Source organism: Chionomys nivalis, chromosome 17 (assembly GCF_950005125.1).
Source record: "Chionomys nivalis chromosome 17, mChiNiv1.1, whole genome shotgun sequence".
Lineage (NCBI taxonomy): Eukaryota > Metazoa > Chordata > Mammalia > Rodentia > Cricetidae > Chionomys > Chionomys nivalis.
The window spans coordinates 16074380-16094852 of record NC_080102.1 but is presented as its reverse complement, the minus strand read 5'-3'; the positions used below and the strand labels follow the sequence as shown (position 1 = coordinate 16094852).

The following is a 20473-nucleotide window of genomic DNA, read 5'->3' as shown; positions in this document are numbered from 1 at the left end:
ACACAGGTGCTTTATATTAGTTTTATCATTAAGCTAAGGTGAATCATTCAGAACAGAGGCCAAGATTTCACTCCTCTCGTTAGAAGACTGCGTGCATTTCTTCTGTTTCTTTGTAAAATAGCAGCAAGAGTCAGGCGCCCATACACTCCAGGAGGCCAAGTGACAGACGATTGTGAAAATCCCTTTAAAATTATGAAATGTTGAAGGGGTAGAAATATGGTGCTCATATTCCCCAGAGTGCTGCAGGAACTTTCTAGAATGCGTACCCCGCTGGGTTCACCCGGAAAGACTGGTTTAGGGATCTACCAACATCCCAGCAGGAAAGTCCTGCCTCAAGATCTTCAGGAAACAGGAACGAATCCTAGAGAATGAAGGGGAAATGCACACCAAACTTCACAGACTATGCTCGAAAGATGAAAAATTAACCCGGCGCCGTTGGGGGTGGAAGAGTGAATGGCGGTGCTGGACGCCGGGTCTTCAACGTCCGGACACTTTTCCTTCCCTAAAGCCATTTTAGTCAAAGGTCATGTGTGTGTCCTGTCAAAGGCCAGCTTCCAATGGAATCACTGTCCCCCGGGATAGCGGCCCCCTGACTCCATCTGCCTTGGAGACATCCCAAAAGCAAACGGCCCAGCGCAAACAAGCGCAGTCAGGAGCCGCGGTCCCGGGCTCAGCTCCCAGGTCCCCGGACCGCAGCCGAGGCCGTGTCCGCAGAGCCCTGGCTGGAGCGAGGCACCCGGACGCCGCAGCATGAGCCGCCACGCCACCGATCGGGTAGGGTAGGCGCCCCTGTCTGCGCGTGCTCCATGGCTGGGGCTCCCGGGTCACCGCGGCAGCACGGTGGCTGCACCGTGCAGCGAGGGCAAACCTTGCAAAGGGGCCTCCGCAGCAGCCGGAAAAATGTCCCGGGTTGGGCTGCCTTCCCGTGCCCTCAGCTGGACCGAGTTCCAGGCTCACAAACGCGGAGCTAATTTTGAGTTGTCGTTGCCAGAGTCTGTTTGGCTTTGCATATGCGTATCTCGTTTCTGGAAAACAAGCCAGTGGAAGTTGCAAAGAGGGGCTAGGGAACGAGTCTCAGCTCACCACGGCTCGCGCCTGTGGCAAGGCAGCGAGCCCCCTTTGGCCGGAGCCAGCCGCAGGGGGCTGTGAGCTCTGCCCTTCTGAGACAGCCAGCCTCCTGGCCTTCTTGTTTATGACTTGTTGGACAAGCGTTTGGCAACGTTGGGGAACATTAAAGCCGTCTATTTCAGTACCGTTCTCTGTGCGCCTTCCTACAATTGCCGCAAGGAGACAGACCATTTTCCGAGTGGGAAAGCCCCTTCCCTGAAGCCAGATCCCAGCATCCATACTGCCCTTTTGTACTTTTTTATTTAAACAAGCCCTTCGGATGGATCTGGCTGCTTTGGGTTAAGAATAGAGGGCCGGGTTCTCAACTGATTACGGGTGCTTTTGGTCTGGACTTGTATCCCAGGGCAGACAGAGCAGGTGGTTAAAGGGTTTAGAGATGGCTGTTTCGCTCTGGTTTCATCTCACCTGGTTAAGGAGGGAGCCTTTTCTCAATGACAAAGGAGATGAAAACAAAATGCTCAGCGCGGGACTCAGAAAGAGCCCTCTTCTGGGATTTGTTTATGTATTTAGCACACGCCCAAGCCCACCGATTTAGGAGGTTTTCTGCTCTTCTTTAGGTATTTTCTGAATTTATGGTCCTTTCCAGAGGTCACCTTCAGCGCTACCCAATTTTCTTCTTGAAAGAGTGGGCGACAAGACCTCACTGTCCTTAATTCTTACCTGTCCCTTCATACCTACTCAGGGACTTTGGTCCTCCACTCTGAAGACTGCCTTTTGTTGAGGTCACCAAAGGTCTATGTGCACCAAAGACTGTAGAGAATTTTAAAGTCCCTTCTCCAGGCTCTTGGGACTATTTTGAGTAGTCGGCCATTCGCTCTCTTATGTTTGGACTCTTAGATTCTGTAATACCCAACCGCCCTTGTTCTCTTCTGCCCTCTTGAAAGTCACTACTTCGTGCCTTAAAGGGCCGGTCTCACTTTAGATGCTTTAGTGTGTGCTCCTCTGGTCTCTTCTTGACTGTCTTCCGGTGCCATCCAGTAGGCTATGTCATCTCACCCACTGCAACAGCATCAACCACTGCAGACATGGATGACGGCAGTAGCAAGGCCTTTCTCCTAAGACTTCTTCCCTTAGATGGTCCACAAAGCATCTTGAAATCAACACGTTGAAAACTGAATCCGTCTTCTCGGTTCTTTCTCCCAGCTCATGCTAATGATGTCCCCCTCGTGCTCCACATAGAAGAATCACCTTAAGTGACTCGCTGTCTTCCCTGCCTTCCCTTCCTTTCTTCCCATTGGATGAAGATCCTACACGCACCTCTCTGTTCATCTATGCGCCATCATCTCTCCTTTCGTTGTTTTAGCTCAAGCATTCTGGTCACGGTTTTAGTCTTATTTAGGACCAGCATCACTCAATCTGTGTCTTTCCCTGCACTGGTACCTTTCCTCGCTGCTGACACAAAATACCTGGCAGCTTAAGAATGGAGGATTGATTTTGGCTCACCTGTTGAGGGGATAATGTCCATTATAATGGGAAGGCTGGTGATGGGTGGGTGGTCGCGTTGCATATTGTAGTTAGGAAGCCCGGTGGGGGTGGAGGTCCTGCTAAAGCTAAATACTAGCACTCAGCTAGATTTTTCTTCCCCCTCTTCAGTCTGGGATCACAGCCCATGGGCTAGTGCCACTCATATTCAGGGTGGGTGGTGGGTTTTCCTTCCTCTCTGGAGACACACTCGTAGACATCCATAGCTGTGTCGTTTAGATGATCCTAAACTCATCAACTTAATAGTACTGCCTTATCTCCATACTGTGTCAGGAAGTGTTCCTAAAATGCAATATGGTCATAGGCATACTTTTTGAGATGTCTGTAGTGAAGTTTTGTATTTGCCTTCTAAGAACAATTTTGGAATGTACCGGTTCTCCACAACTTCCTTTCACCTTCCTCCCTGCTCTCCTTCCTTATCACTCACACCCTATCCATATTTCACAAGCCATTTTGCACACAGTGTACACAAAATGGGCTTATTAGACTATCCTCTCCCAGGTCAGTATCTAGTTCAATTTTTTAAAAAAATGATTCATCTGATAGCCACCTTTTCTTGGAAATTTCCCAGACCATCTAACTGCTCCTCTTCCAGAATGGGTTAAGCAACCTTGCCATGTTCTCCCGACACTTCCTCTTCTCCCATTACTAACCTTTATCATTCTTTATTGCCGAGTTCTAGCCATCTGCCCCTCTGTAGGCAGTAAACACCTACAGGATACAGAACATCTGCCTCAGTCTCAGTACTACTTTTGTCCTAGGATCTTTAGAGCCTGGTGCCCAGTGTCTCAGTTGGGATTCTTCATGAATTCTTGTGATTGAATTTTCTTTCCTGCATGTCCTTTCTTTTCCCCTCCCCTCTCTTCTTCTCTCCTTCCTTCCCCCTCTCCTTTCCTCTCCTCTCTTCTTTTCCTTCCCTTCCCCCCTCCCTTCTCCTCTCCTTTTCTCCTTCTCCCCTCTCCTCCCCTCCTCTTCTACCCCTTTCTCCCCCTTTCTTCCCACTCCTCCTCTCCCCTATCCTGTCTTCTTCCCCTCTCCTTTCCTCCCCTTCCTTCTCCCTCCCCTCCCCTTCCTTTTCTCCCTTTACCCCTCTCTGGGTCTCTTGTATCCAAGACTGACTTCAAACTTGCAGTAAAGATGATGAACTTCTCATCGCCCAGTCTCTATGTCCTGACTGCTGGGGTCGCATATGTGCATGCATCATCACAGTTTTCTGTAATACTGGAGATGGAACCCAGGGCTTCATGCTTGCTAGGTAAGGACTTTGCCAGCTGAGCTGTATTCACTAGCCCCAGAATTCTTGTGATTTTCTTCTAGAAAAGAAAAAAGTAAAAGAAGTGTCTGTGTGTATGTGTGTCTGTGTCACACATGCCATGGTGTCTGTCTGTCTGTGTACATAGGTGGAGTCAGTTCTCTCCTTCCATTTTCACTTGGGTCCTGGGCCTTGAACTCCCAGCGTCAGGCTTGCATAGTAAGTGCCGTTATTCATGGATCCATCTTGCCAGCAGCTATTTTGGGAATTCTTATGCAGTGCTTAGGAATGGTATTCTGGTCAGGCACTGGATTAGGTGACAGAGATACAGCAGCTTATGCGAAGCTTTTCTAAGATACCATAGGGTAAAGAATAAAGACTCACAGCCCATTATTTTAACAAGAAGGGTTTAGAATTTCTGGACATCCAAGGTCTCTACTGTGTGATCCACATCTGAATTGGGAGGCTTTTCCTATCCAAATTCTATACTATCCATCTCTAGGCATGAAAGACTTTGGTAGTTTTGCCTCTGTTGACCGTGAAAGCAAAGACATTCTCCTTGGGCTGTAATCCAGCCGGTGACAAGGACATTGAAAGAGATGGTCCAGGCTCAGAATGGCCAGGGAGGAAGAATTCCAAGAGCGCTCTAGAGAGTGATGGAGACTTCGGGAGGCTGCAAGAGAGGAAATGTGGTTCTGATTTTCCAAAGAGAGAACTATGCATTTGGAAACTCTGAGAGGTGAGCGGTGATTGCATTCTATAGGGAGTTATTTAGACTTTAAGCTGTTCTTAAGCTCTCCGGGGCCATGGTTCTTTTGAGGTTTGGATGCACATTAGTCTTCTTAGAAAATAAATGCACAAAAGACTACACACAGCATTTTGCATAAACTTTTAGGGGGTTCATCCAAGTCTGTCCTTCAATACCCTTGAGTTGTTAAGGACTTCTGACTAGAATATATTTAATCAAAGGGCTAATTAATTCAGTGGATATTTGGGAGAAGGGAGGAGGTGGTGGTTAGGAGCCAGCATAATCAAATTATGCATGTTTTCTGTTTAGAGAGGATCCTGTGTAATGTGTGCTAATGACCATGAATTTGGAATCACAGGACCTGGGCTCACGTCTCTACTCTGGCAATCACTAGTTGTGTAACTTTCTGTCTGAATGGTCATTTCATTTAAAAGGATAGCTAGAATTTTAGCTAAAATGGAGCATTTGAAAACCATGTGGACTGTGCTCTACATAAAACTAAGACAGGGTGGTTGGAAGAAGAGGAGGATTAAGGAGGGAGGAAGATGAAGGGGTGCATATGTACAAGTGACAAGATGGAGAAAGGAACAGACATGAATAGTTCAGGAGAGAAGTGGTGCCTTCGTGTAGTTAGTGTTTAGGGATTTAATCTGGCTGCGAAATCAATAGCAAGGTGTTGCTTCTAAAATTAAAGTTAGGTTGTATGAAAAGAAGGCCAGAGTATCAAACATAGAAGATGAGAGTCATTGTTCTCTGTATCCTTCAACCTTTAGAACATTGCACCTCGATTTGAATGCTACCCATTAAGTTATTAGCGATTACTGTTTGAACACCCACCATGTATCATTCGCTGTGTTGTAAAAGCAGACCAGATCACATGGAGTTTGCAAAGTAAAGACGTTCTGGGCAAGGAACAAGTGGCTTTAATTTGATGTTATACTTTGACAGAGGAAACTGAAGTTTCCATGGAACTATATAAGAAGGAGATTTAATCCAGACTTAATGGGATAGGGTAAACTATAGAATTGATTGATATCTGTCTACAGATATCTGAGACTGAAAGGCTGAGTAGGACAAGCAAGGCGAAGGTGACAGAGGAAAGTCAGTTTCAAGCCAACGTACCCTCAACAGGCTGAGAGCCAGGGAGCAGTCAAGAAACAAAAAGAAAGGATTCAAAGAGGTAGAGGATGAGGACACTGGGCTAGGGGGGCAGCGTGGGGTGAAATGAATGGTTAGGAAAATGGGAGTCAGTGAAGGTTGTAAGCAAGGCAGCACCATGATCTGCTTTATGTCTTGGGAAGTCAGGAGAATGGACAATAGGCTGAAGGAAATAAGAGGAAGATGAGGGAGATGACGGTGATTATGGATGGCAGGGGCGGGCACATTGGAGGAGGAACAGTAGTATGTAATCAAGGAGAGATGTTGGCCCCAACCAAGAGGTGGGTCATTGAAAAGCTCATCTGGAGACAAAGTGAGGGAATGCAGACTGCAGAGATTCTGTCAGAAGCATGGATGAGGTCCAGTTAATGTGTTGAAAAGAAGATATAGAAGGTCACCACACCTGCTGTCTTTGTAGCTTTCATTTTGGTGAGGAAGGGAGATTAGCATTGCCTGCCTTTGGAACGACAGGACTGGGTCGCATGGTGGGAGATACAGGACACTAAAGTCAAAATATTTGGTAAATAATTTTCTGACAGGCTTTCTGAGGCAACAAGTTCTTTGCTGCTCAACTATTTGAGAAAAAGCGAGAGAATCAGGGGTAAGGCTAGGTAGACTGGAGGGCACTGATGCGTCTCTTCTTACTCAAGATTCCAAAATTATGTATGGAGTTCAAATGGCTGAGCTTGGCACTCACAGTCTGTTGTGATTCAGCCTGAGCTGGGCGCCCGCCGAGTGCGCTGGTTTCCTGCTGCAGTTCTAGAACGTGACCGACTGTTTCTACCTGGCAGCTGGCACGTACAAAAGAGTCCTCATGTCAACCATACATTCTGTGATCATCCATCTCCTTGACATGATGTGCAGGCTTAATTTCCTGATATATATTTTTAGAAAGCCCATGAGTTACTCCATGTTTACTATTTGTTACTCCCAGAGTAGACTGGCATTTCAGTGTCACTGTGTTTACCCACGTCACTTCCCAGACCAGGAATAAATAGCCTTCCTTCCTGAATCCTATGTCCTCACTGAAAACACACCATTTCCTCAAATCCTAACCTGGTTCACTCCACGCTCTCTATCAAGAAGCTCCTCTTCCCCCACCCCTTTACCCTCCCCCACTCCCGCTACTTCTCTTCTTCCTCCTCCTTCATCTCCTTGTCCTTCTCCTCTTCCTCCTCCTTCTTAAGCCTATTGAAACACGGTCAGTCACGTTATATTGCTGACAATTATTTTTATATTTACTTAAGCTACTTTTCTAATTATTCTCTTCTAGAGGTCCAGTACTACAATCTGAGATCAGTTTCACAACCCAGTGGAGTGCATAGTGATTTGTCTAAGGCAAGCCTTTTGCTGGGAAAGTTTGGCTTATTAAAAATTGCTATGTTCGGTTGGAGAGATGGCTCAGCAGTTAAGAGGACTGACTGTTCTTGTGGAGGACCTGAGTTGGGTTCCTAGCATCTGTATGGCAGATTTTGATCATCAGTAACTCAGGTTCCGGCATATTCAGTGCCCTTTTCTGACCTCCACAGACACCAGGCACACATGTGGTGCATGCGTGTGCGCGCGCACACACACACATATGTATACACACAAGAAAAAACACATACACATAAAATACAATAAGTGCATCTAAAAATAGTCATATTTTATTATCTAGGCAATACATGCATTGTCTAGAAAGAGCCGAGTGAAAGAAAATATAAAGAAGAAGCCAAGAAAACAGTCTAAAGTCATATTACCCAGAGATAAGCATCAGGATGCATGGGTGAATAGCCCATTCTTTACTGTCTCGTGCACCTTCTATCTTAAAGTTAGAGTCAGGCTTATCATGCTGTAACCTGTTTGGCCCTTAAGAACAAACCTGGGCCATTACGAGTTCCTCACAAATGTGATCTTTGACGAGTGAGATTGCCCCTCATTCTGTAGTTAGCTCACGATTTCCTTAGTGAATTTCCACAGCTGGGCATTAGACGCTGTGCAGGTTTTGTGTGTTTTCGATGGCCAGCTCCCGAAAACATGCTCTTCTGTAGCCATTCTGCATGAAACACCGACGGTCTCTAAGATGACAGAGCTAGCTAACGGCTGAAGAGGGCATGCTGAGTCGTTAAGGGAACACGAGGTTTTAAAAAAAGCCCCTCTAACTTATTTTTCTCATTTTTATTTTGGAAACTTTTTAAGCTTATTTATTTTGCTATATATTGTTACCTATAAGAGTTTCTGCACCTATATTTTTATACCCATGGCTTAATGAAGGCATCTAATCTGGAAATAGGTCAACAATCTGTGGGCTTTGGAAGGAAGGGATTGACAACTAATAAATTGTATGAGCAAATAATTGAATCTGAAGCCTAGACACTTTGGTGACCGAATAATGTGAGGTGAATTACTGCTTATGAGCTGAATATAAGAGGAAATGAAGACAGAGAGATGCAGCAGAACGAAGGTAATTCTCTGGAAAGTGGACACTGGCCAGTGTTTTGGTGTTTGGAAAAGGTGGAGAGCCATGAACTTGGATCCTTATTCTAAAGTAAATAATCAATCATTTTGGACACTCAATAAGCAAGAACATTTCTATCATGGAGGAGAAGGCTTTCATCAGAAAAGAAACAGGCCTTGTTTGGAAAGTACTGGGAATCTGTGTGGTCACTTCAACAGACTTAATGAAAGGCGTTATTACGGATTGAATTGTATCCCATTCTCCAAGTTTACGTGTTGGGTCATAAACCCTTAGAAAGGGAGGAAGACGATCTGAAGAGGCTCATGGGAAGGGAGGCTTGGTAAGGTGAGGGTGACCTCAGAAGAAACCAATCTTCTGATTGATACTTGGTTCTTACGCTGCCAGTTTTCAGGATGTCTGTCAACACAAATGCGTTGTTTCAGCCACTTTCTATTTAATTAATTAATAAGTAAGTAAAAAGGTATGATTTTTTAAAGGTCATTTTCATTCCCACTAGCCTTTTCCAGTTCTCCTTCTCTCTTACTCAGACTCTTCTTCTTCCTAACAAATACCCTCCTACCTTCAACTCCTCCCCACTTTTCTTGATGCACAGAGTTCAACTGTTATTGCTTGCATGAGCACAAATGGGACTTATTTCCTGGAGCAAGGACAACTTAGCAGTGGCTGTTCCACCAAAGAAAAATGACACGCTACCCCAGCACCCATTAACTGCTCCTTGTCCCTCAGTGAGGGGTGGCCGTCTGGAGACCCTCCCCCATGCACCATGAAGTAGTGGTGGGCACGGTCTGTGCAGGTTAGCACAGCTGCCGTGAGTTCAAGACTGTGACGTGTGTCATGTCTACCAGACACCTTTTTACAGCCCTCTTCCCCAACCTCTGGTTCCTGCACTTTCCACTCCCCCCTTTCCAGACATTATCCGAGCCTTGGGGGAGTGATAGAGATGCCCTGTTAGAGTCAGGCACTCGGAAGTTGCTGTCTTCTCAAGCTTGGTGTGATCTCTCTCTGTAGTAGTTTGCTATGGCACCTGTGGATGATCAATGCACACTTTATGATATCATCCCACCCTGAGTGTGTTTCATCTGCTAATACTCAACAACATTTGTGTTCGGTCCCCAGAGATCTTCCTGTTGCAAATGGGACCGTGTGATGACAGGGTTTTGTGGCTGGCAACCCCTAAAGATGCTTTATCTCCACAGTTGCTTTTGAACTTGACAGTGTTTGCAACGAGGCTTCTTTCTTCTCCACTCAAAGGCTTTGCTGCCTGACAGAATAGGGCTCTCTCAGTATACAGTTTGAGTACTGACAAAGCTAACTGTATAACTTTGGCTATATTGGATATAATCGAGTTTTTCCATCATTAATACTGTTTGCATATTAATTCAACTCAGTGACATGAGGTGCCTAACATTTTCCTGGAAGCTGTCTGACTTTAATCAACAGGAACAAATGCAAGATTATTGCCCTTTTTCCTTGGGTGACCTAAGCTTGTTCTTGGCACCCATGAGTGTGAAACGCTGGGTTGTCTCACAGTGTTTCAGTGGCTTCTACCCAGGGGAGTTATTAGTTCTGAACCTTGGGGTTAAGTCCGTAAGAATGCAATTCCTTTCCCTCCTGCGAGAGCAAAATGTTGTTCCTGTTGATTATCTCCATTGTGGGATAAAAACCAGAGTTTCCAAAGTGGTGTGCCATAGTGTGCTAGAGATAGCATATCAGATTTAGTGAAAACAAAATCTCAAAATGCTCCAGTTAATTTCAATATAAATCATGACTACTTTTATGTGATATTTTTCTAGTATTAAAAATACTAAAAACAAATAATGGCATCTTGAAATTTGCAGGCAAATGGATGGAGCTAGAAAACATCATTTTGAGCGAGGTAACCCAGACCCGGAAAGACAATTATCACATGTACTCACTCATAAGTGGTTTTTAAACATAAAGCAAAGAAAACCAGCCTACAAATCACAATTCCAGAGAACCTAGACAACAATGAGGACCGTAAGAGAGACATACATGAATCTAATCTATATGGGAAGTAGAAAAAGACAAGATCTCCTGAGCAAATTGGGAGCATGGGGACCTTGAGAAAGGGTTGAAGTGGGGAGGGGAGAGGCAGTGAGGGGAGCAGAGAAAAATATAGAGCTCAATAAAAATCAATAAAAAATATAAAATAATACTAAAAATATCTAGAAACTGTATCTGAAAGGAACTAGAGAGAATAGACATGTTTCAATATGTCAATATTTCATAAGTTTATACAAAAGTTATACATTTATTTTAATAACACTTCAGAGGCTATTGACAAGATTGAATGTCTTTGGTATTGGTCTGAGCTTTAATTTGCTATTTTTAAAACCCAGTTTGGAAGCACGAGAACTACACTTGAGATAGCTAATTTTGATGACTTGTCTTCTAGGGGTCATGCAAAACCCTTAGATCAGTTATCATATATGGCCTTCAAAGCCAAGGCTTGGCAGGGCTGGAGAGATGGGCTAATAGTGAGGAGGACTTGCCGCTCTTGCAGTCATTCAGGGTTCCATTTCTAGAACCCACACGGTGGTCCACACCTGTAGTCCTGAGCAGCGGGCAGGCCTGCTTTTCATCCCACCCGGCTCCCGCATGATTAGCTTTACACCTGAAATAACAACACACAAATTGTATTCATTTCAACACTGTTTGGTCCATTAGTTCTAGCCTCTTATTGGCTAGTTCTAACATCTTGATTAACTCATTTCTAATAATCTGTGTAGCACCACAAGGTGGTGGCTTACAGGGAAAGATTCAGCATGTCTGACCTGGTGGCTGGCTCCATCGCGTCTGACCTCACTTCCCTTCTTTCTGGCATTCTGTTCTGTCTACTCCACCCACCTATGTTCTGACCTATCAGGCCAAGCAGTTTCTTTATTAATTAATCAATGAAAGCAACAGATAGACAAATGACCTTCCCACATCACACACCCTCTTGTGATGCCAGATGCGAGTTCCAGGGGATCCTGTGCTTTCTTCTGATCTCCATTTACTTTCTAAATTGCCACTAATATATATTACACATAATACATAATAATATAATATATATTATGCATGCACACATGCATCTGTGCATGCATACACATAATACATACATATATATGTATTATGTGTATAATACATATACAAATCTAGTTTTACTTATTGACTTGTTTGCTTTTTTTTTTTAAGCACTGAATCAAAGTTTATTACACATATGAAAGACAGAAAATAAGAAAAAGAAGAAGCTCTCTCACAAAGTCAAGGGACTAGAGATGGGCAGTGTAGAATGGTCAGCCAGGAGCTAGGCAGTGATGGCGCACACCTTTAATCCCAGCACTCAGGAGGCAGAGGCAGGTGGATATCTGTGAATTTAAGGCCAGCCTGGTCTACAAGAGCTAGTACCAGGACAGGCTCCAAACCTACATAGAAACCTTGTCTTGAAAAACCAAAAAAAAAAAAAAAAAAAAAAAACCAAAAAAAACACCACCACCACCACCAACAAAAAAATGATGACCAGGAGTTCAAGATCATCCTCAGCAACATGAAGAGCTCAAGGCCAGCTTTGGACCCACCCTGTTTAGTTGGGAGGAGGAAAGAGATTATCAGAGATTATCGGAATATCCAGGAGACAAGAGAGGATAATGGGGTATAAATATGATTGAAATACATTATATATAGGTATGAGGATGCTGTTATGAAATATTATGAATAATTAACGTGCCAATAAAGACATTTAATGAAGTAATGTCAGTTATCATTCACAACTGTAATTCCATCTCTTGGAAGACTGAGGCCGTGGATTGTTATAGTCAGTCCGAGTTACAGAGAGAGACTCCTTCTCAAACAAGCAAACAAAAATACAAACGAGAAAACAAGGGGGCTGGGAAGGTGAGTCAACGGTTAAGAGCAATGGCTGCTCATCCCGAGGACCCAGGACCAATTCTGAGCACTTACATAACTGCTTATGCCCCAGTTTCGTGAGAACCCATGCCCTTTTCTGGCTTCCAGGCATCAGGCAAATACATAGCGCCCAGACATGCAAGCTGCCTTACAATAAAACACTAAAAATTTAAAATTTAGTGACAGTAACATCTAGAATGGTGAATCTAACGTATTGGCTGTGCCAGAGTTTCTGATTTAGAAATTCTGCTGCAGGGTTGAGTCTATATTTCTAGTTAATTCCTGCATAATAACTCCCATGCTGCTGATTCGGGGATCTAAACAAAGTTGTCTACCTGTCTATGTACCTATTTGTGTACGTTCTATTTTATGTGACAATATTGCTTTCCTTTAAAAATATTTTATTACATTTATTGAAGGTGTTGTTGTTGTTATTCTGATGTATAGATTGAACGAAATGGACACCTAAGAGGTTAGGTAACTTCGGAAAGATTCTCAGTAAACCTTAAAACCCACAGTGAAGTACACTGAATTCCAAAGTGTCTGCTCAGACTATATCATCCAGTAGAGTGTGCATTTAATTTGTCCTTCTTGGACTAAGCAATGAGGAAACTGATTCGTGATTTCTGATTAAACCTGCATCCATCCCAAGAATAAATCTGATGGAATGGAATAGTGGCTAAGTACTCAGGCTGTACAGCCACACTGCTTAATCATAGCTCTGTCACTGCATTTTTTCTGTATCTGCTTCCTTCCCCCCATAATTAGAGATGATGATAGTAGTACCTGTTTGCATGATTAAATGAGATCATATCTCAAAAGAAGTTCATGAGTACTGGACATAAAATACAGAAAACATGTGCTAAATTTATTTCAAATCACTGTTATTTTTAATTATCGTTTTAACTTTTTATATTTTTAATTTTATTTTATGTGCATGAATGTTTTGCGTGCATGTATGTATATGTATCACATGATCACATGTGGGCCTGGTGCCCATGGTGTTCAGGAGAGGGCAGCAGAATTCCCGGAACTACAGTTACAGATTGTAGCCAAAGCCACGAGACTAGGAATAGCCATCGGCTTGTTTTAATATTCCTCGCCCTCCTCTGCGCTGGGAATGGTAGTGGTTGTATGTTGTGTGTGCCACTCTTCTACCTTCCTTTCTGTGGCTGTGATGAAATATCCTGAATATCCTGACATAAAACAGCTTAGGGGAAGAAGGTGGTTTTTTTTTTTTTTTTTTTTTTTTTTTTTTTTTTTTTTTTTTGCTTACAATTTCAGATTGCAGTCCATTGTTATGGGGGAGTCATAGAGGCGGGAGCTTGGGACCTCTGGTCCCAACACAGGGAGAAATGAATGCACACATGTTGCCTGTTTGCTTACAGTCAGCTAGCTTTCTTCATTTAAAAAAAGATTTAGTTTGTTATATATGTGTGTGTGTGTTTATATGTATGCATATATGCTTATATATATATGAATATTTCTTCTGCACGTATTTGTGTGTCCCATGTGTGTGCCCACCCACAGAGGTCAGAAAAGAAGATCAAATCCCCTGGCTCTGGAGTTACTGATGGTTGTAAACGACCATGTGACTTACATGTGGGGGCCGGGAACTAACTCCAGTCTTCTGCTCCTACAGCAGGGCTCTTAAACATTAAATGTCGGATTATCTCTTAAGCTCCAGCTTCCTTATCTTTTATATGGATCAGGGCTCATCCTAAGGAATGGTGCCGCTCACAGTGGACTGAGTCAATTAACAAGCAGCATGATCCTGCCCACCCCAACCCCAGACTTGCCCACAGGCCAATATGATTTAGTTAATTCCTCGGTTGTGACTCTTTCCCCAGATGTTTCTAGGTTGTGCAAATTGACATGTAAAGCCAAAATCACGAAAGGAACATATTGGTTTTCTGAGATGATTGGGAGACATGGTTGTTCCCAAAGAAGGATGGGCACGGAAGCCTTGGGACATTGTGTAGGAACTGTCACAAGGATAATTAATAGAAAGTGACTTAAGTCCCAGTTGTGATGACTGGAGGTACTGCTGAAATGAAGCAGAAGCAGTGCGTTTGCATGGTTCAGATTCCTCAGAACAGGAATAAGAAAATAGCAGTATTTTCTGGGATTAGGCTCAGCATTCCTCTTGGATCTAGAAAATTCTTAAAAGCTGTGGGCTTAGTGCAGGGGTGAATAGGCTAGAGATGGGGGAGCAGTCTGTAGTGAGGCACAAGGACTATATTAGTGCAGGGGTGAATGGGTTAGAGACGGGGGAGCGGTCTGAAGTGAGGCACACAGGACTATATTAGTGCAGGGGTGAATGGGCTAGAGAGATGGGGGAGCAGTCTGCAGTGAGGCACAAGGACTATGTTAATGCAGGGATGAACGGGCTAGAGAGACGGGGGAACAGTCTACAGTGAGGCACAAGGACTATGTTAGTACAGGGCTGAATGGCCTAGAGAGACGGGGGAGCAGTCTGCAGTAAGACACAAGGACTAATGCTAGTTTTTTTGGTGTGATAAACACCAGGACCAAGAGTGACTTAGAGAAGAAAGAGTTCACCTTAGTGTATGGTTGCAGAAGGATGAATCTGTCGTGGTGGAGAGGCACAGCGACAAGTGGGAGACATGGTGTCTAAAACAGAAAGCTGAGGATGTCACATCCTCAACCATATCAGGAAGCAGAGAAAGAGAAAACTGAAGACAGCTCTCAAATCCTGAAGTCCCCAGTGTCACACTTCGTTCAGCAAGGCTGCATCTCCTAAACTTCTCCAAACAGTGCCACCAACTGGGGAGCAAATATTTCAATGCCAGAACCTATGGGAGACATTCTCATTTAAACTGGCACAGGGTGGAGGAGGATGGTTCCCTGATTCCTTTTCTTGTATGCCTCAACTCTCCAGATTACATCACTTTTCAGTCTCCTCCTTCAGCATTCTTTCTTCATTAATTTATTCAACAAATGTTTACTGTATGTCTCTGTGTACCAAGAATTGTGTAAGGGAAGATACAGCCTGACTCTCTCAAGTCCACTGGGGACACCACAATCAAGTCAGGAGGTAGGTAACTGTTGTAAGACAGGAACATGGGGGAGACAGAAGACATCAAAGACAAGATATGAGAGGGACAGGGTGGTTGATGAAGGCTTCTCTTGGCTCAGAACTGAGGCCTTGTCAAAAAGAAAGGTTAAGTAAGCCATGGCTTCAAAACTTAGACAATTAGTAAGCAAAGGTGTTTAAGCTGGGCCAAAGATTTACCTGATTTTTTTTTTATTAATTAACTTTTTGTATTTAATTTTTTTTATTGGGAACTGGAGAGATGACTCAGAGGTTAAGAGCATTGACTACTCTTCCAGAGGTCCTGTGTTCAATTCCCAGCAACCACATGGTGACTCACAACCATTTGTAGTGGGATCTGACATTCTTCTGCCAGGCAGGCATGCATTCAAACAGAATACTGTATACATAACAAACAAATAAATCTAAAAAACCTTTTTCATTCAATATATTTGATCCTAGCCTTTCCTCTCCCCACACTCTTCTCAGATCCTCATCACCTCCTTAACCACCCAGCTTCCAAGCAAACAAAAAACCCAAATGAAAAATCAAAACAAAGCCAGGTGTGGTGGCCCATGCCCTTAATTCCAGCACAGGAAGAAGGGCGGATCTCTATGAGTTTGAGATCAGCCTAGTCTACAAAGTGATTTCCAGGACAGTCAACACACACACACACACACACACACACACACACACACACACACACAGAGAGAGAGAGAGAGGGGGGGGGGGGGGAGAGAGAGAGAGAGAGAGAAGAAAAAAGGAAGAAAAAATCAAAACAAACAGAAAACAAAAACCTGTAAAACACAACCCACAAAAACAAAGCAAAAACCACACAAGAAAACAGGGGGTTTGTTGACCAACTACTCCGGGGCATGGAGTCTACCCTGGCATGTCTTGGTAAACTCAGTGACACTTCATGGGAGAATATTGATTGTTCTCTTTCCCAGTAGATATCAATTGCAAATAGTTTCTTGGTTAGGGGTGGAGCTTGGTTTCCACTTCTCTTCTCCATGCTGGGATTTCGTCTGGTTTTAACCTGTACACTACATCACAGTCTTTGTGTATTTGACCCTTGAGAACTGCCTGCCTGTCCTTACGTCTTTAAACACTTGAATCATCACCCTCCAATGTTTCTATTTAGCCATGCAGCAGCTTGAACAATGGGAAGAAACAGTCTGAGTTACACTCACCCACCCTGATGCCATGCCGTGCATGCAAATGCCCAATGCAAGGCCCTTTTCACAGCTGTGAGCACCAGGGCCCAGCCTCGTTGAGAAAAGCATTGTTAGGCTGGAGGGATAGTGTAAGAGTGGCCAAGGTCATCAAATCCATCACAATGCCCTCTTCACTCCACAGCAGGACAGCTATCAATTGACATGCAGGGCACACACACACCACTTGTTGATTGCTTGCCTTCTTAGACAAACATGAATCTAATAAATTAATTGCTTTTGTTCTTAGACCAATATAAGTCTAACAAACCGACAAATGTGTGCGTTTGCCCAGGTCCCAAGTTTGGTTGGGAGTCGAGGTTAGACTGATGTTAGCAAGTTGCCATTGTATTTGAGAGCAGTATCGGTGGCCAGTTTGCTCCTCTTCCCACTTCCTGAAGAAGATGAGAAGAGCTGAAAGGCAGAATTGGTGGCAATCTTCTTGTCTATTTGAATTTCTTTCTGGGGAATGAGGCCTGGGCAGCTCAGTTCTATCTGGTGCCAGACATTGTAGAACTTTTTGTAAACACTAGAGGTGCAGTCCTTGTCTTGAAGGAGCTTTTCAACATCTCCTTGTGGTGGAGAAAACATGGTGAGGAGGAGGGGTTGTGAACTTTGGAGCAGTCAGTCTGGGATCTGATCCTTACTCCACCACCCTCTAATTCACCAAATGATAGCATCTTTCTGATCATATTCTCACTGATAAAAAAATGTACACGACAATGCATAAAAACAGATAACTTACTGTGTGCATGCCGATATTATTGCCCCTCTTGCTGTATTTCTTACTGTTTTTAACACAACCCTGCAAAGTCCTGTTCTGTCGCTGGCTGGCTGTCTACGGGCAAATTCCTCAATTTTATAATCAGTCTGACTGGCTCGCCAGGGCAGCTCTCGCTCGAGTCCAGGCTGTCATCACTCTCAACGCCATCACTCTGGCTGCCTGTTGCTGTGCTCACTTATACAGCATTCTTTCTCAGTCCGCCAGAGTGTAAGCCCCGTGTTCAGGTATGTGGGTCTTTTGTGACTTGCTGATGTCACTTGAGCCTACAACAGTTCCAGGAACACTCATGTCCTAGGGTCACATTGAGCATGGTGCTGTCATTAAGGTTAAGTTATGAGATATGTCCGAGGTAGAGCCACACTGAGTGGCTGGCTTCTCAGTGTCTTAGCGCTGGCATCTCAACTGTGCTGTAGTTGAATCAAACAACAGGGATCCAATCAACAGTAGGATCATAAGAGATTGATGGCAAAAATTCGTGTGCCAGAGGTGTTTTATTTATTAATTTATTTATACCAATTTTCAGGAAGAAAAGTAAATACCTGTGGAAAAAGAGAGGGAACTAAGGATAGGAGAGAAATGACCTGTCACTTGAGATCATAGTCTGTGACACAGATTTCCCCAAGTCTAAGTCTTAGGAGGCATCCCAAAGTGGCTGTATTAGTCAGGAGACACAAAAAAATAGTGTGCCAAGAGAATGACCCCCCAAACTGCTATGGTGGCTAAATAAAGAATTGCCCTGGTTAGTATCAATTCTGTTTCCGAACTGTCTTTGAGTCCTCTCAAACAATTTCTCATGTTCCCCCCTAATGAAACCTGGGATAGATTCATTAAAGGCAAAACTAACTAATAACTAACTAACTAACTAACTAACTAACTAACTAACTAATTTCTGCAGCACAATATACTGTAGCAGAAACTTCTCAGAAGCTGGACTTGGCTTAGGAGACCTGAATCTTAATGTTGGCTTTGTCCCTTGCTAGTGTGTGAGCTTGGGCAAGGGGCTTAAGTTTCTCTATGCCTTTGAAAATAAACTGAATATGTAATGGATCTATAATGGACTTACAGTTCAACTATAAGTTGAATATATAATGGGATCTATATTATGCAGGGTCATTGAAAGTGTTAGTGAGATCATCCCTGTTCAATGTCTGATCCATTCTAGGGCTTCACTGAGAGTCGCCATTGTTATAAACAATCGACACGACACAGATCATTTGATGCAATCTCTCCACCAAAAGTATAAAGAAGGCATTGTGGCTGCTACCATTTTCACAGGAGGAACTGGAGGTTTAGTGAGGTTTCCCAACTCACCCCAGGCCACATGTCCGGTAAGCATCCAAGTCCTGATTCTGACCAAGGCTGACAGCCCAGGATTTTGGTAATTAGCAAGTTGTATAACATTTCTCCCAAGAGCAGCAGAAGCTTAACTGGAGAGAGTAAGGTCCAGAACTTCTGCACCCTCTTGCATAATACTCTGCTTGGCAACCCGAAGTTACTGGATTTAATAAATATACTGGCTGACTGTTTGCAAAGCATAGTGAAAACGCTATAAGGCTAGGACAGGCAATACTTGTTTTCTAGAGCAGTTCTGAAGGATATCGCTCCATCTTTCAAAGATTCGTGAAGGATGTTTCTTTCTCCTTTTTAAGTAAACCACATCCTTTCACTGACATAGGTAAATAGACCTTACCGGCGATCTAGAGATCCATCCACATTCTATTCTCTGTCTGGATTTCTTCCAGGAGATGGAATGGCAAGAACAAGAAGGTATAGGAGCGTTCCCCTTATTCGCCAAGAAAAAGAAACAGCTCTGTTTAGTGTGCTTTGACGACTCTCTTCTGGTTATTACAGCGACACATGTGGGCTCCTTGAGAGGGTTTTACGGAGAGAGGAAGCAGTAGGCACCTAGGGTTGGAAAGGACCTTAGATGCCTTAGAGTCCTCTCAATTGAGACATTGTGCAGGAATCCTTGAACAGTCACTGAGGCTTTCTGCTAAAAGAGGACTTCTCTCGCCGTTTACCAACTCTGTCTCCCATCACACCCAATGGGAAACGTGAAGCTCACAGTATAGCCTGCAAAGTCCTGCCCGAACCAGAGCCCGTGATGACAGTGGCCCTTACTGTTTCTCCTCTCTACTGTCCCAGCCATACTGGCTGCCCTGAACACACCAGCCTACTCCTACCATGGGGCCTCCGCACTTACCTTCCTCCTGAAGAAATACTTGGACCCTCCTTTATTTTTTTTCCAGGTTTCTGATCAAATGTCATTTTTGGGGAAAGACCTTTATAACTGTCTTATAGATGGTTGCTACTCCTCTGCTCTAGCTTCCTTAACAATTGCCAGCTACCCGATACTGTATTTCTTCTCTTATCAAAATGTGGGAAACTCTCGGCAGAGGCTATGTCCTCAGTACGTAACATATATTAGGCACTCGGTGAAAGTTTGTTGAATGAACACATGAAAGAGGACTTAGTGGAGTGTGCAATAGAGACACCCTTCATTCCATCCCACTGTGCCTCTCTCAGGGCTCCTGGTTTTCTAGTGAGATTGTAACACCTGATAACACCCAGTGGAGCCTGGGCAGCACCTTGTTTAGCAGAAACAAATGCTGCTAGCAGAGCCAGGGAGTGGTCTCCTAGATCAGGCAGGGTCACAGAGACCTATGGACAAACATGGGCACCTATGGGCCTTGCTTTTCACAGAACTCCTAGTTGCCTTTTTACAAAAGTTGTTAATGTTGGCCTCTCTTTGTGTGGATGTAAAAGCGATAATGTGTATATTTCAAGGTTATTCCAGATGGGTTAATCCCTGTCTCTGTCTCATTTTTAATGTCTTAATTTTACCCTGTCAAGATACATTTAAGTTTACCGTCATCATTATTGTTTGAGTCAGGGTGTCACCATGTACCCCTTGCTGGTTTGGAACGACCTATGGAGACCAATCTGCTTTGAAATCATAGAGACCTGCCTGCCTCTGCCTTCCAAGTGCTGTGATTAAAGACATGCGCCACCATACCTGGCTCAGATACATTCAAATTGAATTCAGTCCATGGCAGCTAGTCATTCACTGCCATGTTGGTTTTAAGAACATATTTTAAACTTGTGGTTCAGGAACCAGGAAACTACTACTTCTCCCCTAGAGAAGTTCCCAGATAGACTTATGGTGACAGATTTTTCTCTGGACTGCCAGCTCACAAATCGTGACACAGAAACGTATTATTTTAAAAAAGATTTATTTAATTATTATGTATAAAGTGTTTTGCCTGCACATCAGAAGAGGGCACC

The 20473-nt window shown here is 43.8% G+C and overlaps 1 protein-coding gene across 1 annotated transcript in view; it reads left to right on the top strand.

Annotated features, from left to right (window-relative positions):
• Positions 1–596: 596 nt before the first annotated feature.
• The window catches only part of Enpp2 (ectonucleotide pyrophosphatase/phosphodiesterase 2), a 110128-nt gene continuing 90251 nt past the window's right edge, over positions 597–20473 (top strand). The window contains exon 1 of the mRNA XM_057791584.1: positions 597–774. Coding sequence (XP_057647567.1) covers positions 751–774 — 24 coding nt within the window. The 5' untranslated portion in view covers positions 597–750. The remainder of the gene's footprint in view (positions 775–20473) is intronic.